The sequence below is a fragment of the Anabrus simplex genome, chromosome 1 (assembly GCF_040414725.1).
Source record: "Anabrus simplex isolate iqAnaSimp1 chromosome 1, ASM4041472v1, whole genome shotgun sequence".
Taxonomy (NCBI): Eukaryota; Metazoa; Arthropoda; class Insecta; order Orthoptera; family Tettigoniidae; genus Anabrus; species Anabrus simplex.
Genome location: NC_090265.1, coordinates 672,359,113 through 672,376,711, shown reverse-complemented (window position 1 = coordinate 672,376,711; position 17,599 = coordinate 672,359,113). Strand labels below are relative to the sequence as shown.

The following is a 17,599-nucleotide window of genomic DNA, read 5'->3' as shown; positions in this document are numbered from 1 at the left end:
TTTACTGACACATAAAAGAGCTCCTGCAGGACTAAATTCCAGCACCTCGACGTCTCAAAAAAAACCTAAAAGTTGATAGTGGGACATAAAGCCAATAACATTATTATTTAGCCTACCCTATGACTATGAGTCATGCTCATGACCACTCGAAATTGTCTGTTTTATATTTGGAAGAACCACTCGGTATTCTCTTAGTTTGTATGTCGCATCATTGCACAATACTTCAATAATCGAATCACGAGGTTACCGATGTACGTGGACAGTGAGTATGTAAGTAGACTGATGCAATAGATTAAATAAATGATGTTTAATCAGAAAACCAGTGGGCTACTGTACATCTCCTGTAGCCTATACAAAATATGACGATTTTAAAAAAGCCTCTGCTGATAGAAAAAGACATTTTCAAAGATGACCGAGTTAGCTGGCCGTGCGTTTAGGGTCGCGTAGCTATGAGCTTGCATTCGGGGAATGGTGGGTTCAAATCCTACCGTCGGCAGCCGTTAAAATGGTTTTCGGTGGTTTCCCATTTTCACACCAGACACATGCTTGTGCTGTACCTTAATTAAGACCACGGCCGCTTCCTTCCCACTTCTAGCCCTTTCCTATCTCTTCTATCCTCTTTGTCGCCATAAGACCTATCTGTGTTGGTGCGACATAAAGCAAATTGATTTATATTTAATATGTGGGCTACTTATTGTGTACACAGGTATTTTTATATGTAATTCTCTCTATATATATACAGTACAGTATACGTGAGTTGTGACTTTCAGAGAACTGTGGAAAACCATTAGATAGTGTATAAAATTTAAGTTATGTCAGTATTTTAACAGGCGTACAATGTTTACATCGTGTATTGGTGACAGAGTGCTGTCTCCCTCTCTCTCTCCCCCCCCCCCCCTTGCCCGCTCCTCATCACATTGCGCCACAGCAGTTCTAGATAATTCCACTCCGATTGGACACTGATCCCCACCTGCACATCTATACCGCCCTGTAACTTGTAGATACACAATTCCCACAATTTTGAAATGTAACTTCGTTATATCAGAAAGGACGGGGCAATCAGAAATGTATTATTTCCCAGCAAAGTTATAACATTCTTAATCTCATGGAATGGCTCTTACAATGGTACAGCTAACTCCTCGGCTTCTCTTCTTTCTTCTTCTTCTTCATCTTCTTCATCTTCCTCCTCCGATTCACTGCTTCCATGATGAATGACTAGTTCCTCCACTTCAGGAAGACCTCTCACCTCATTATTGTAGAACTCGACAATCTTCTTCTCAGTGTGTTTTACTTCATTTCTCCACATCTCTGCTGTCGCCTATAGGATATATTGAAGTATCACAACCTGACAAGTATATTATAAACTCCACTTGCATATATCCAATAAATAACATTTCCACTTGGCCTACCTGATCAAGAGATTCTTTCCACACAGCTGTAGCTCTGTCCAATCCGTGACCAGGTCTTGAAGCCACTGTTTTGTTATAATACTGTTTTGCCACAGACCATACAAATTCGATGGCATTGAAAAATGAGTGGTATGGAGGAAGTCGTAAGACAGTATGGCCTTCACTGTGCAGCATCTCGTCAACAATGTACCTGGTTTTAAAGAAACAGAGAAATATTGTTATGCATACATGAAAGTCAAATACACGAGTGTAAACAACATTATCTAAACTTATGTTTACGTGCTTCTGTACCTCTTTAAGTGACTTCGATTCATATTACACAACCTTTGCAGCTCATCTTTTGTGGCATTTTCTGGTGGAGAAACTCCATTCTGCCTTAACCATGACTGTAAATTAAAGGAAAAATAAAAATTAATTTCTGTAACATCATTAAACATCATTCAGTAGAAGGAAATATTCAATTAAGTATAATTACCACTAATTGATCCTTCCTCCATTTCGTTGTTGGTTGATGCTCAACAAGCTTACAGTGATATGGTGCATTATCCATTACAATAACACAGGGTCCTATATTTCTTAATCCTACGATTAATTGCGTCTTTACCCACATCTGAAATTTCTCGCTGTTCATAGCACCATGGTAATCCTGATTTCTCTTCAAGTTTGTAGCAAATATCAAATCAGCACCTGTAAGAATTTTAAGTTTTAGTATGAAGTTATTTGTTCTAAAAAAAGTATAGGCCTATTAATAAAAAATGTGATTTCTGTTGAATGATACAAAAAGCTGTCTGATTTTAAGTAAAACCAACTACTGTGTAGCAAAGTCACCTGATGATGAAGTCAATTAATTACTACTTACACTACTTTATCGTAACATCTCTCATGAATGTATCTCCATTAGTAGGCCTATATCTGGATTAGAAGTCCACGATCACTTGCATAAAAGATATAAGTATAAACACCCATTTCAATACCTTAGAACAAATGTAATTGCTGCGAACACTGAACCTATATCAGGCAGTAAGAAATAAGAAGCTTGGAAGGTGTTCAACAGTCAGGTATCAAGCACTGATTCAGGTGGAGATTGTCGAATGCAGAATAAACATAATAAATAGGCCTACAATACAAGTAATTTACTGATACAAATATCCAGTAATATTATATGAAAATACACTGAGTAAGTTTTGATTGAAATACCTCTCTAAGGTTAATCATTGGCCTAAAGTGAATACCTGCAAGTCTTTTTAATAACAGTGGAGAAGTCAAAATCAAAAACCACGTACAGAGCTCAATGAGCGGTAAGTTATAATGCCACTTCCGATCTAGTGCCAGTCAATTTCAATCAATCAGTCACCACTGATCTGCACTTAGGACAGAAGATGTAGTTTCAGGGATAGACCTAGTATTTTCTTCAATAATTGCAAAGAATTTGGAAATTTATTGAACATCTCCCTTGGTAAATTATTCCAATCCCTAACTCCCTTCTTAAAAAAAAACAAATATTTGCCCCACTTTTCATCAACTTTAGCACTGTACTGTGATCTTACCTACTTTTAAAATACCACTGAAACGTATTCGTCTACCAATGTCATTCCACACCACCTATCCACCGACAGCTCGGAATATACCACTTAGTCCAGCAACTTGTCTCCTTTCACCCAAGTCTTCCCAGCCCAAACCCGACAAAATTTTTGTAACGCTACTCTTTTGTCAGAAATCACCCACAACAAATCGTGCTTCTGTCTTTTGAACTTTTCCAATTCTCAAACCAAGTAATCCCAGTGAGGGTCTCATACACAGGAACTGTACTTAAGTTGGGGTCTTATCAGAGACTTATGTGCCCCCCCCTGCATCCGTACTACAAACCCTAAATACCCTCATAACTATGTAAAGAGAGATCACCTCACTACAATAAAATGAAGTAAAATAAATTAAGAACATACCAGGTACAAAGCCATCCTTCGTTCCAGCATGAACAATAATCAGTCTTCCTCCCTCAGACACAGGTCGACGAATTACTCCTTGAACATCATGTCCAGATTTGTGTGGTTTATTCCAGGAGTATGTGGGTGACCCTGAAAGACAAATGCACAATTGAAACCAAAGACACCTGATGAAGATAAATTATTCCAAGATTTTTTAAATATAAAATGTAATATATAACATATATATTCACCATTCATAAAAATCCAAGTCTCATCCAAGAAAACAACAGGTTTTGGTTTCTCACTGTCCTTATTACGCATGTATTCCCTCAGAAAACAGGATCTCTTAAAACAAATGTCTTCATTTTCTCTAACATACGCATAGGGATCACCTTTACTCCACACAAACCCCATGGCCTTCAAAATTCTTCTTAATGATGTTTCGGAGCCCTTGTACAAATAAGTGTCATAATTTGCTTTCATGTGGTCGAAAACCTTTCTTACAGTTACGACTTCTCCTGTGGGAAGAAAAAAGAGAGTTACAAGGGACTCAAAAGAGCTGTATGACAATACATGCACAAAACATTTCTGGGAGCTTATCTCACCTGCGTGCCAATTTCTATAAATAATGTTGCAATAGATTCCTTATGAAGTCACCTTACCTTTATGTAATTTATCATAAATAAACCTTGCTATCGCTTCCTTAGAAAAACTGTCTATGCCGGTCACTGGATGTTCACGCTTTCGGCGTTTACCTGGTGTAGAAAATTCAACTCCCTTCTTGAAATTTCCTATTACTTTTCGGACTAAACCGAAACTACACTGTAAGAATACACACACAGAAATATATTACATACACATATACCATAAGTCAACATGAATACACAAAGGTTAAGTCTACGAACCGTATCGAAGTCGACACAAGACATGGTACCGGTATAGGCCTAGGCCTACATGATCAGGTTAGGTTAGGTTAGGTTCAGAATGAAATACTGCTCCTTTTCAACTGATTGTCATTATGCCAGAAACTTATCATAGAAACAAGATAAAAACGAACACTTACCCCAGTTAATAATGAAACTCTTGCCATTAGCTTCGTATCACTACGACTGATACCTTCTTCGTCGTCTTCCTGTTTCAATTGCTCGTAGCAATGTACAAGCATTTCTTGACCTGAAGCTTGTAAAGGACGTAACCTTGGTTTCCTTTTCGGAGGAGTTTTTGCAGATTTTTCTTCCTTCTTAGACATCCCAATCGAATTCTGTTCGTATAAGTATGGGACGAAATAGGAACGTAATTAATAAAATGATGTGCTCATCATTTCACACAAACTATGTTATTAAATGCATTATCCGAACATGCCACAATTCTACTTACCTGGTATTAGCCAAATAGATTTACAATCCCACAGAAAAAGAAAATATGCTTTAAATATTCTCGCAAATGTATCGCTAGTGACTTTAGAGGCAATGCGGTGGCAACACACAATTCACGCTAGAACAGTGACTGAACGTTGCCAACGTGCCAGATTAACGGTAACAGTAAGACGTCGTATCGGCAAGTAGGGTCCCTAAACTGTATGGTTACCGACACTGAAAAAGACCCAACATCAAGAAAAGTCACTATAAACCAATACCTTAATATTACAGGGGAGAAAGGGTAAGGTTGCACCCTTAGTGTACGTCCTTACACGGAGAGGACTATAACTAAGGTCTCTCATTTTCTCATCTTTCACGGCCCTTATTCTTCGAAGGGTCGATATCTTCCAATTTGTATCTTTGATGTAAGCTCGTGCCCTCATCCTGAGGTGGTGCTGCTCTTTTTACAGCAAACCCCCCCCCCTCCAATGTAGGTGAGCTGCATGTACCATTTTAACTACAATCCAGCTCTCCTGCGATTAATAATATTATTTGCTTTACGTCCCACTAACTTCTTTTACGGTTTTCGGAGACGCCGAGGTGCCGGAATTTAATCCTGCAGGAGTACTTTTACGTGCCAGTAAATCTACTTACACGAGTCTGACTTATCTGAGCACCTTCAAATACCACCGGATTGAGCCAGGATCGAACCTGCCAAGCTGGGGCCAGAAGGCCAGCGCCTCAACCGTCTGAGCCACACAGCCCGGCCCTCCTACCATTCTTAAATTTCTGCCAGTACCGGGAATCGAACCCCAGCCCCCGTGGACGGAAGCTAATAGTGCTAACCGTGACGATACGGAGGCGGAGTCTCTCTGATTAGCGTTGATAATGAATGGTTTGCCTAGTTGTACTTCCCCTTAAAATAATAACCACTATCATCTTGACACTAATCACAAGAGAAATTAGAAGAGGTCCAAACATTTCAAAGATTGAATGAATACGATTCAGAAGGAGAACGGCAAAGAAAGAAAGGCAGGCGTGGCGTTCGTTCGTTCGTACGTTCGTTCGTTCGTTCGTTCGTTCGTTCGTAGTGGTTTCACATCGCACTAACACATCGGAGGTTTTCGGCGACGGAAGGATGGGAAAGGGTTAGGATTGGGAAGGCAGTGGCCGTGGCCTTGTTTAAGGTACAGCTCTAGCATTTACCTGGTGTGAAAATAATTCCTTATACTAACCCCTAAGTACAGCGTGTCTCATATAAACGCAGACCGAACGCAATGTGTTTGTACTCTGGGCTACGGCAGCTGCAGTATGGGAGGCGCGCGCATAGTTCTTGACCTTGTAAGCAGCCTGCACGTGTTCGACCTGGCAAGCATGAGTCGCCAGTCTAAATCTCAGCTGTTAACATGGTGAGACAGTTATCATTGTATGGTGTTCATGAAGTCCCTCATTATGATAGGAAGATTGGTGTTTGGTGTGCTGTTAGTGCAAGACGAATAATTGGCCCTATTTTTTTCGAGAACGAAAGTAAATGCAGAGAGGTACTAAGATGACATCTTGACGCCGTTCTTTCATCAGATAACGGAAGAAAAAATCGCGTGGGTGGTTTCAACAAGATTTAGTCCCTGCTCATACAGCAGAAGATTCCCTTCTTACAATCTCGGAAGTGTTTTGCAGACAGAGTGATCAGTGCTGGTGTATTTCCCCCTCGTTCTCCAGACCTAACAGTGTGTGATTCTTACTTATGGGGTAAACTGAAATGAAAAGTGTATCAAACAAATCGTCACACATTGGAGGAACTGAAAGAAAACATTACGAATGAGATCAGAAACTTTACAGTGGCAGAACTCACTCGTGTCAGCCAGAGTGTGGTTACCAGATACAATGCCTGTATAACCTAGGAAGGACGACACTTCCAGTATCTTTTATAAGATTCCATCTAAGATTGTATACACCCTTAAAGCAGGGCGGCCATGCGTAACGTAAGTTCGGCTGAGTCAGCTGCCTTAGCGCAGAGTATAATCACCGTGCATTCGGTCTGAATTTATACGAGAGACCCTGTAATTACAGTGATCCCCGTGAGATACTATCACCCCCATCAACGCAGTACTTAAAACTGAGAAGACTTTTCCTCTTGGTGAAACCTGTGACCTGACTTATCGTCCTATTTACCGTCATACCATTGACTACTATCCATCTCATAACATTGTCGAGGTCTTTATGCAGCCGCTGATAACCCTGTAACATATTTACTATTCTATACAGTATAACATCATCAGCCTTCTCTGTGATTTTTTTTCCCTTTCTTTTCTATAGCATTATCACCGAAAACCTGTAAGAGTTAATGCAATGTTAAATGTACAATGAATACAAAGCTGCAAAACTGATCAGAAGAGGAAAAGGAAAATATCTGTGCCTTCAAAACAAAAATGATATCGACAAAAGAAAGGCTAGAAGAACCTGAAAAGGAAAGACCGTTCGGCCTTCGTAAACCTAATACTGTCGGGGGTCAGAAGAGAGCACGAGTGTATCAAGGGAGTTGGATAGTGAGAAGCCTGACACAAATAAGTGGAGGAAGAACCTTGTATTCGCCAAACCACGCTCCACAGTTGAGAGTCCATAAACAGACAGACCAAACTCAACAACCGAGCGACCAGGCGAGTTAGCTATGCGGTTAGAAGCGCGCGGCTGTGAGCTTGCATTCGGGAGATAATGGGCTCGAGCCCCACTGTCGGAAACCCTGAAGGTGGTTTTCAGAGGTTACCCATTTTCACACCATGCAAATGCTGGGGCTGTCCCTTATTTAAGGCCACAGCCGCTTCCTTCCCACTCCTAGCCCTTTCCTATCCCATCGTCGCCATAAGAACTATCAGTGTCTGTGCGACGTAAAGCCAATTGTAATAAAAAACTCAACACTCCGGCTGTCTCGTCCCGAAACTGTAAATGTAACTCACCCTTAAGACTACACTTAACCTGTTCCATTCCACGGCCGAGTTAACTCGAAACTCAACACATTTTCCTCAATCCCAACACCTAGTTAACTCGGAGCTCCACACATTTTCCATCGTCCCAACCATGAGTTAACTCGGAACTCCACACACTTTCCACCGTCCAACCGCGAGTTAATTCGGAACTCCACACATTTGCCCCGCCCAGTCGCGAGTTAACTCTGAACTCCACACACTTTCCACCGTCCCAACCGCGATTTAACTCGTAACTCAACACATTTTCAACAATCCCAACACTCAGTTAACTCGGAACTCCACACAATTTCCATCGTCCAACCGCGAATTAATTCGGAACTCCACACATCTCCGCCGTCTCAACCGCGAATTTACTCAGGACTCAACACATTTCCCACAATCCCAACACCGAGTTAACTCGAACTCCACACATTTTCCACCGTCCAATCGCGAGTTAACTTGGAACTCCACACATTTTGCACCGTCTCAACTGCGAGTTAACTCGGAACTCTGCAAATGTTCCACCGTCCCAACTACGAGTTAACTCGGAACTCAACACATTTTCAACAATCCCAACACGGAGTTAACTCGAAACTTCGCATATTTTCCACCATCTCAACCGCGAGTTACTTGGGAACTTAACACATTTTCCGCCGTTTCAACATCGAGTTAACTCGGAACACAACACATTTTCCACCGTCCCAACCGCGAATTAATTCGGAACTCCACACATTTCCGCCGTCCCAACCGCGAGTTTACTCAGGACTCAACATATTTCCCACCGTCCCAACAGCGAGTTAACTCGGAACTCAACACATTTTCCACCGTCCTAACCACGAGTTAACTCATAACTAACAGATTTTCCACAATTCCAACACGGAGTTAACTCGAAACTCCGCATATTTTCCACCGTCTCAACCGCGAGTTACTTGGGAACTTAACTTATTTTCCGCCGTTTCAACATCGAGTTAACTCGGAACTCAACACATTTTCCACCGTCCTAACCACGAGTTAACTCAGAACTAACAGATTTTCCACAATTCCAACACGGAGTTAACTCGAAACTCCGCATATTTTCCACCATCTCAACCGCGAGTTACTTGGGAACTTAACACATTTTCCGCCGTTGCAACATCGAGTTAACTCGGAACACAACACATTTTCCGCCGTTTCAACATCGAGTTAACTCGGAACACAACACATTTTCCACCGTCCCAACCGCGAGTTAACTCGGAACTCCACACATTTTGCACCGTCTCAACTGCGAGTTAACTCGGAACTCCGCATATGTTCCACCGTCCCAACTACGAATTAACTCGGAACTCAACACATTTTCAACAATCCCAACACCCAGTTAACTTGGAACTCCACACAATTTCCATCGTCCAACCGCGAATTAATTCGGAACTCCACACATTTTCCACCGTCCCAACCGCGAGTTAACTCGGAACTCCACACATTTTCCACCGTCCCAACCACGAGTTAACTCGGAACTCCACACATTTTCAACCATCCCAACCTCGAGTTAACTTGGATTTCAAATGATGCAATCTCTTCCAGTCCCGAGTTTAGTCTGACGCTGTAGTTCCGTTGTTCAACACGAGGTGGCATCATCTGACAGTGCCCTGCGAATAATAATAATAATAATAATAATAATAATAATAATAATAATAATAATAATAATAATAATAATAATAATAATAATAATAATAATAATAATAATAATGTTGTTGTATGGCCTTCTGACAGGCCTGGTGCAGGGCTTTCAAGTTGACGCCTGTGATGAGGGGCCCTACGAGTAATTGCAATGGAATCTAATATTGAGAGTCAGAAAAATTAACTGATTTTAAAATCCAAATACGGGATTCGAACCCGGGACCTCTTGTCTCAATACCAGCATGTTAACCACGTAGCCAGGGAGGTGGACAGTGCCATTTCAAGAGGACAGTAGATTCGATTCATCTCTTTAAATATTCTTACCATAATTCTCTGCCTTGTGTTGAACATTGACGGCTGTCTTCTACACGTCTCTACTCAGGCTTTATGAAAGCCTGATGGACGATAATATTTTAGATATTGTCAGGAATTATGAAAAATATAGCTTTTATTACGATAGTGAAAACTATTTTGGATAGAATGAACCTGTGAAAACTGATCACACAGTTGTTCGGTTCCGCCGAAAGAGGCAAGAGATAATTAATAATATTTTCCTTCCATAATTGCTCAGTAACTTTGTATATATTTTTAAGGATTTTTCTTCCTTTCTTTCTTTCTTTCTTTCTCTCTTTCTTAATCGATGTCCCCCATGTACCTCGGACTCAGCGAGGGATCCCACACCTCTACCGCCTCAAGGGCAGTGTCCTGGAGCGTGAAATTTTGGGTCGGATGTAGTGGATGTTTCAGACAAATTACAAATACTTTGTAAGTGTGGATGTAATGGATGTTTAAGACAATGCTAACATATCCATAAGAACCCGGGATGAGCATGCATAAGGGTGAATAAAACTTGGTAATGAAAAGGTTACAAATCTTATGAAAATTGCAATAAACTATTGTGGAACTAACTCCAATATTGTGCTGCACCTCTATAAACGATCAATGTAATTCTTGTAGCATTAGAAAAACCTTTTTCGTTCTTTCTTTCTTTCTTTCTTTCTTTCTTTCTTTCTTTCTTTCTTTCTTTCTTTCTTTCTTTCTTTCTTTCTTTCTTAATACGTTTACCCTCCAAGTTGGTTTCCCCTCGGACTCAGCGAGAGATTCCACCTCTACCGCCTCAAGGGCAGTGTCCTGGAGCATGAAACTTCGGGTTGGGGTATACAACTGGAAAGGAGTACCAGCATCTCGCTCAGACGGCCTCATCTGCTATGCTGAACAAGGACAGACGGAAGGGGTAAGCAAGGAAGAGGAAAAAAGCGGCTGTGGCCTTAAGTTAGGTACCATCCTGCCATTTGCCTGGAGGAGAAGTGAGAAACCACGGAAAGCCACTTCGAGGATGGCTGAGGTGGGAATCGAACCCCTTCTCTACTCAGATGACCTCCCGAGGCTGAGTATGTCCCTGCTCCAGCCCTCGTACCGCTTTTCTAATTTCGTAGTAGAGCCGGGAATCGAACCCGGGCCTCCGGGGATGGCAGTTAATCACACTAACCACTTCACTACAGAGGCCTTTCCTATCCCATCGTCTCCATAAGACCTATCTGTGTCGGTGCGACGTAAAGCCGCTAGCCTTTCCAAAAATATTTAAGAAGCGAAATTGAGCCATTCGAGTTCGAACCATAGTCATGTCTAGTTTTCACTAATTCTGCCGCATTCGACGCGTAAATACTGCGACATTACCCTATTTTAAGCTCTCGTACATACCAAAGAATGCACGCTTCTCATCATCAGAAACCAGCGTTTCACCCCACTCTGCTAATTTTTTTTTTTTTTTCCTAGTTGTTTTACGTCGCACCGACACAGATAGGTCTTACGGCGACGATGGGACAGGAAAGGGCTAGGAGTGGGAAGGAAGCGGCCGTGACCTTAATTAAGGTACAGCCCCAGCATTTGCCTGGTGTGAAAATGGGAAACCACGGAAAACAATTTTCAGGGCTGCCGACAGTGGGGTTCGAACCTACTATCTCCCGAATACTGGATACTGGCCGCACTTAAGCGACTGCAGCTATCGAGCTCGGTACTCTGCTAATGGGATCGTCAGTTGGAAGGACGCATGTTCCCAAGACGCTGGTTGGTACACCCAATTGCAGGCTCCTATTTCAAGTACAGGGCAGTATCAGTGCATGAAGCAGTTATCTCCTCCATGTGCCCTAGGCATTATCATGAGGAAGTAACCTATTGGATCTCCTCACGACAAGCCCCTTAGTTCACTGGGGCAAAACTCTGAAGTTTTAGAACAGCCAGTCTCTGTCATTTTATATTGAAAATTCCAATCAATTTTATAATGTCACGCAAACTTGATTTCTGGTTCATCTTTCCCAATCGAAGCTCTAGAGTATTAAAACCACAGATTATCAGATAATATTCGTATATAAAGTATACGATGGTGATGATCATCTTGTCTCTGGTCTAACCCTTAAACACGTTAAAAATGAAATAACAATACTTTAATTACAGCTGCAAAAATTTGTTCGAATAAATCTTCGAATACTTGCTATTAGTGACACCAAATTCACTAGCTTCGCAACGTATGAGATTATCTTCACAGAACTGGGATTCGTTTCAATAAAAATACGTTACGAAGGGACCCTTTCTTTTTTTCAGAAAATAATTTTAATACAAACAAACCCGCTGTATAATCAATCAACACTTGACAAAGAATATCTAAAACATAGTTTACCATTCTGGACAAGAACAGCATACGAACTTCTTCCTCAATGAAAGAGATTTTACATCGCATACAACAGAGTGGAGACAGAAGCTTAATCCGACAATATAATTCCTGAAAAATATTTCCTTCCTTCACAGTTGTAGGATTCTTGATAATCCTTTGACAGAAACAGTACAAAATATCAAAGCACTTCCACCATATCAACTCGAACGGATTATCTGTGATACTTGAGGAATCACATATATAACCTATAGCCGTGTTAGTCTACTGACACAACTGGTAACCTGTTTAGCTACGAGTGAAATCAGAAGAAATTTCTTTACATTCACCGCTAGGATCTCATTCCCTGTAATTCTGCTAAGAGTTGCTATAACGGCGATAATAACTAGCGTCATAAAGTATCTCTCCTATTTCTTCAGGTTCATCGTCTTGGTCCGGGTCTGGTTCTGGTCGGATATTATCTCGTTCACGCCGTGGTGGGTTAGCTTGAAGCCACAGGTGCAAGAGGTAAAACATGAACAAAGCTAGAGCGAGAATGACAATAGTCTGAAAATCGTCGCTCGACCTCTCCATCTCCATCTATAGCCCTAACCTTAATCTAGGGCTCTCTACATATCCTTTTCCAGTTGCCCACTGATCCATCTATAAAATACTATATACTCTTCCTTACCAGTAGATAACTAATATTTCCTCTAGTAGTTATATTGTTCTCAGATAAAGAGTAAGAAGGTAAGAAATGTAAATGCCATATCTTACTTCCATGGATGGGAGGTTCAAGTCATTACAATGCCAGCACAAGAAGAATATAATAAAATGCTCGCACGCAAGAGTTTCATTATACTGGTAAAAATTCAGCTATAAAGATTAATAAAAATGAATTTTAAAATATTTGTTATTAGAAATATCACTGAAACATTACTACTTATTGAAAAATATCATCCGAATGTCAGAGAATTTAGCTATGGAAGACATTTTATAGTGTTCCAAAGAGCTTTAATAGAATAACAAGACCAAGGAGTTATATAACAATTTACAGTTCTCCAAGTCTTTGAACTTCACCGTACCGACCCAACCAAATACACTAGAGATAAGTATGGAACAGTTAACAGTTAACTCCAACGATCTATATTATACTGCATATATTGGTGTTCTGTGCTGCATAGACTGGCTGGAAGGGCTCATGCAGCGCTCCTAGCTGAGGAGCTCCTAGCTCCTAGCTGCCATGTTTCCTGGGGCGTTGCCTACGTTATACACCAACGACATTAAAAATATAGACTGCTAATCTGATGGCCGTCTTTGAATCTACTTGAACCACTGGCAGCCATGACACTTGTAGGCAAAACATATGCTTATTTCCTCTGAATCTGCCATAGAAAGGCTCTACAGAAGTTGTTGTGTGATGGAGTACGGTCTTTGAGAAGGTGTGCAAGGTTAAAATAAATAAATAAATAAATAAATAAATAAATAAATAAATAAATAAATAAATAAATGAATGAATGAATGAATGAATGAATGAATGAATGAATGAATGAATGAATGAATGAATGTATGCTATGAATTCAGTCGAATGAAGTCAGGCGAGGTTTGACCAAGAGAGGTCCGGTAGAAATATTAAAGTGGTAAAGCTGGTAGGATACCGTACGTAGAAGGAATGCTACACTCAACCAGGGGTCAGGTGTTCTCAACTTTAGAATCTGGGGTTACCCCATTTAGTGGCCCCTTACGACAGGCAGAGGATGCCATAGAGATATTGTACACCGCAACAAACGGACGGCTGTGCTACATGTCGCTCAGCAGTTCTTAGAAAGTAGCCATAAGTAGCAAAAAGCATAAAACGTAACAAACCAGACAAAGAAGCAAAATTCAAAAATTATACCAGAATGACACTGAAGGTATGTCATGAAAGGCATACCATCTTTCTCTACGCGTGTGAATTCCTCAATGAACTGCTGTACGTATAACATGTCTTTCTGTAGTGAATGACTTTATTGTTAGTGCATGACGCCGAATTATCCATTCTTCTACACACGTAATTCTCGTTTTAACCAAGCAAATGCTCACCATATTCACTGCGCTTATTTCATTATAACATCAATGCAACATTAAGCATGTTTGAAAATGTCGTATTTGTTCTTAAATATATCTTTAATTTGCAATAACGTATAATCTCATCAATTCATTGAACTGATAAGGGCTAACTGTCAAGACCAAGAAGTGACTGCCGCCATGACAGTTGTAGGCAAAAGTTAGTTCGCTGTGCTTCAACCAGGGGCGCTGTAACGAGTATGTTTAGCAGTCTATATATCTTTAATGTCGTTGTTATACACTCACAAGGCCGTGAAAGAGCCGTTTTGAAAAGCGGCCCAGCGTTGTTTGAGAATGCACCGCTAGATCGCATTGTTAAGACCTGTTCAACAAACGTAGGGTTTTATTAGACGGGGATACATAATAAATCAAATTTGAACTGAGTCAATGTATATGACACATTTATGGGGGGAAAAGAAAACATTTACTTCACCTTTTAATAAATACCTGTAAATGCTTTGTTGCTTAATGGGAATCTAGAGGCTGTGTCATGAAATTCTTCGCGAAATCATTGTCATTTGTAACATTTCTTGCATGATTGTAAAGTATTGGTTTGAAGAACTTCGATACAATACCGTAATGTCAGGCAGTGGCTGCTGATTACATTCCTCACATATAAATATTTGTATGAATTTGGTAACAACAAACACTTTCAGTTTTTAAAGTACATTTGCATTTTTTACATATTTCATGGCATGTGAAGTGAATTTAAGAACATTTCCTAAGAAGAAAACAAACTTTCTCGATGAGAAAAGCAATGCTACTCGGTCTTGTGCCTTAATTAGACACATCAAATGGCTGTTGGTATTGATTCCGGAAAGTTACTCTAGACAGAACGAACACTTGAGTTTTCCTCGGCAATTAAAACAAAGTATCTACGTATCATAGCCAATGAAGTCAGTTCTATTGAGATTGGGCATTCCGAAAAAGACAAGTTATGGATTGTTTACTTTAGACGTCTTATACAAAGAAAACAAGATTATTTCTAGCTGACACACAAACAACACATTTTCTAGTGATAAGTCAAGTAACTCTAAAATAACCTTGGGTAGACAATTTGAGTTAATTTTCAGCACCTCTACCTCGGTACATTGCTGTTTGATAGCATCTAATGTCTTGAACGTATTCCTTTCCTTTCTCCCTTCTTTCTTGTATCCAACCTATTTTTCATGCCGATTTTAATGTTGTTTCAATGGCATACAAGTATGTTCTCATATCCATCATGTCATTAAATCAACCCTTCCTTCGTAAATGACTGAAGAAGAGTTCAGTGTCATCATTACTCAGGTTGCGACTTGAAATATAATGATATCCAATTGACAATAAATACCTAATACATTTCACAGTCGAAATTGTTGTCAGTTGGATACCCTGGTATGTTTCTTAGCTGTTTTTTGAAAGTTTGGTCTGCATTGGTTTGAATCTTTTCAATAAACGGTAGTAAGGTCTCCGTTAACCACATTAGCCTGTCATCGTTTACTGCGGAGAATATTATTGTCAGAATATCGTGAAATGTACGACTGTTTTATGGGATAGACTTCGTATATGTCATGCCACTTGTGGACTATGTCTAAAATATGTGCAGTAATTGTTTTCTGGAGATCGACTAAGGATAGCTTTTCCCCAATAATTTCGTTGCCAAAGGTAGCAACACGGTTGATTGTAGCGTGAAATAGTGTTAGTGCTGCTCTTATAGACAGTTTATGGATGTTTTTAATTTTAAAAATTGTTCTGATGGATGCTGCTGCTCTCTCCCGTACGTGTATCCCGAGGTAATTGAAGGAATTAGTTAATTCTAGATCTTTACATTTTACAAGACAGAAAGGACCCACTAATGCTTTGAAGAGCTACCTCCACAATGTTAATTCTCGGCAAGGACAGGACTAATACCTTAATCCCTCAATTTTACGGACTCGCAGTTAAGTTTACGTCGGCGCATTGTGAATGGTTCCATCAGATAACATGGGCGCAAACTTCTAAGTTAACGGTAATTTTAAGGTTACATTACGTTTGCATTGTTAATGGGGCTTAAGTCATGTTCTGCAATTAATTGCTTTATAAGTCACTTTATAAGTGAGTATTGATTCCTTGCATGGTGGAGCAGCTTTCAACTTTCTTCAAAGATGACAGGTCTTCCGCCGTCTATGTAGAATAATACAGGTCGTTGGTTAACTAAGATAAATTGATGACAGGCGCTCCTGGTAATAGAATTTGGCATCCTAATCATCATCATCATCATCATCATCATCTGTTTACCCTCCAGGGTCGGTTTTTCCCTCGGACTCAGCGAGGGATCCCACCTCTACCGCCTCAAGGGCAGTGTCCTGGAGCTTCAGACGCTTGGTCGGGGGATACAACTGGGGAGAATGACCAGTACCTCGCCCAGGCGGCCTCACCTGCTATGCTGAACAGGGGCCTTGTGGAGGGATGGGAAGATTGGAAGGGATAGGCAAGGAAGACGGAAGGAAGCGGCCGTGGCCTCAAGTTAGGTACCATCCCGGCATTCGCCTGGAGGAGAAGTGGGAAACCACGGAAAACCACTTCCAGGATGGCTGAGGTGGGAATCGAACCCACCTCTACTCAGTTGACCTCCCGAGGCTGAGTGGACCCCGTTCCAGCCCTCGTACCACTTTTCAAATTTCGTGGCAGAGCCGGGAATCGAACCCGGGCCTCCGGGGGTGGCAGCTAATCACGCTAACCACTACACCACAGAGGCGGACTGGCATCCTAATGCCAAATTAAAACTATAACGCCTTCCGCACACGGAGCTTCACGCAAGCTGCGGGACACGGGAGCGAATTGCTAGCTGCATGATGGTAGGCTACAGAATGTTACTTTTACAGTGTGCATCCGCCAACGGGGCGACACAACCTGGGAAGAGATCGGGGGATGTATGTATTTCCGTGTTGTAGTCTGTGTACCTTCTGCAGTGTTGTTCCGGATTCTTAATCATGTCCAGTAATTCAAGTGATGAATTAGATATGGTTTTCTATTATTACACTGCACTACAGCGGAGGCAAAGGAAATCAAGAATATACTGGGTTCATCCTTACTTAGAACTGAATGTACACCGTGCGCTATTCGTAGCAGCAAAAGAACTGCCATTTATTTTATTTTATTTTATTTTATTTTATTTTATTTTATTTTATTTTATTTTATTTTATTTTATTATATAGCTAGTTGCTTCACGTCGCACCAAACGGATACGGTATGTTTTATGGCGGCGATGGGATAGGAAAGAGCTAGGAGTGGAAAGGAAGCGGCCGTGGCCTTAATTAAGGTATAGCCCCAGCATTTGCCTGGTGTGAAATTGGGAAACCACGGAAAACCATCTTAAGGGCTGCCGAACACTGTGGTTCGAACCCACTATCTCCCGGATGTAAGCTCGCAGCTGCGCTCCCTTAAACGTACGGCCAACTCGCTCGATCGTGACATGTTTTACAAAATGTCCAAGCAATATATATATAACGTTATATAGAAGAAAAGAGCCGGTGGGGTCTTATTGACTGAAAATTAAAAAATTACTTATCTATAC

General features: G+C 40.8%; 2 protein-coding genes across 2 annotated transcripts in view; both read right to left on the bottom strand.

Moving 5' to 3' along the window:
- The window catches only part of LOC136886022 (dual specificity protein phosphatase 22-like), a 735,408-nt gene that overhangs the window by 650,211 nt on the left and 67,598 nt on the right, over nt 1–17,599 (bottom strand). The window lies entirely within an intron of this gene.
- Nucleotides 922–1,588, bottom strand: LOC137500412 (uncharacterized). The gene is made up of 2 exons (XM_068227231.1): nt 1,410–1,588; nt 922–1,318 (listed from the first exon to the last, which is right to left on the bottom strand). Exons 1-2 carry the CDS (start codon nt 1,581–1,583, stop codon nt 1,118–1,120), a joined length of 375 nt encoding a protein of 124 aa, XP_068083332.1. The 5' UTR covers nt 1,584–1,588; the 3' UTR covers nt 922–1,117.

Bases quoted from the DNA above. Each gene is read 5' to 3' on its own strand.
- LOC137500412 (XM_068227231.1), bottom strand. From the start codon at position 1,583: ATGCTGCACAGTGAAGGCCATACTGTCTTACGACTTCCTCCATACCAC. The intron at 1,319-1,409 runs GTAGGCCAAGTG...TATATCCTATAG, and splicing joins GGAAAGAATCTCTTGATCAG to GCGACAGCAGAGATGTGGAG.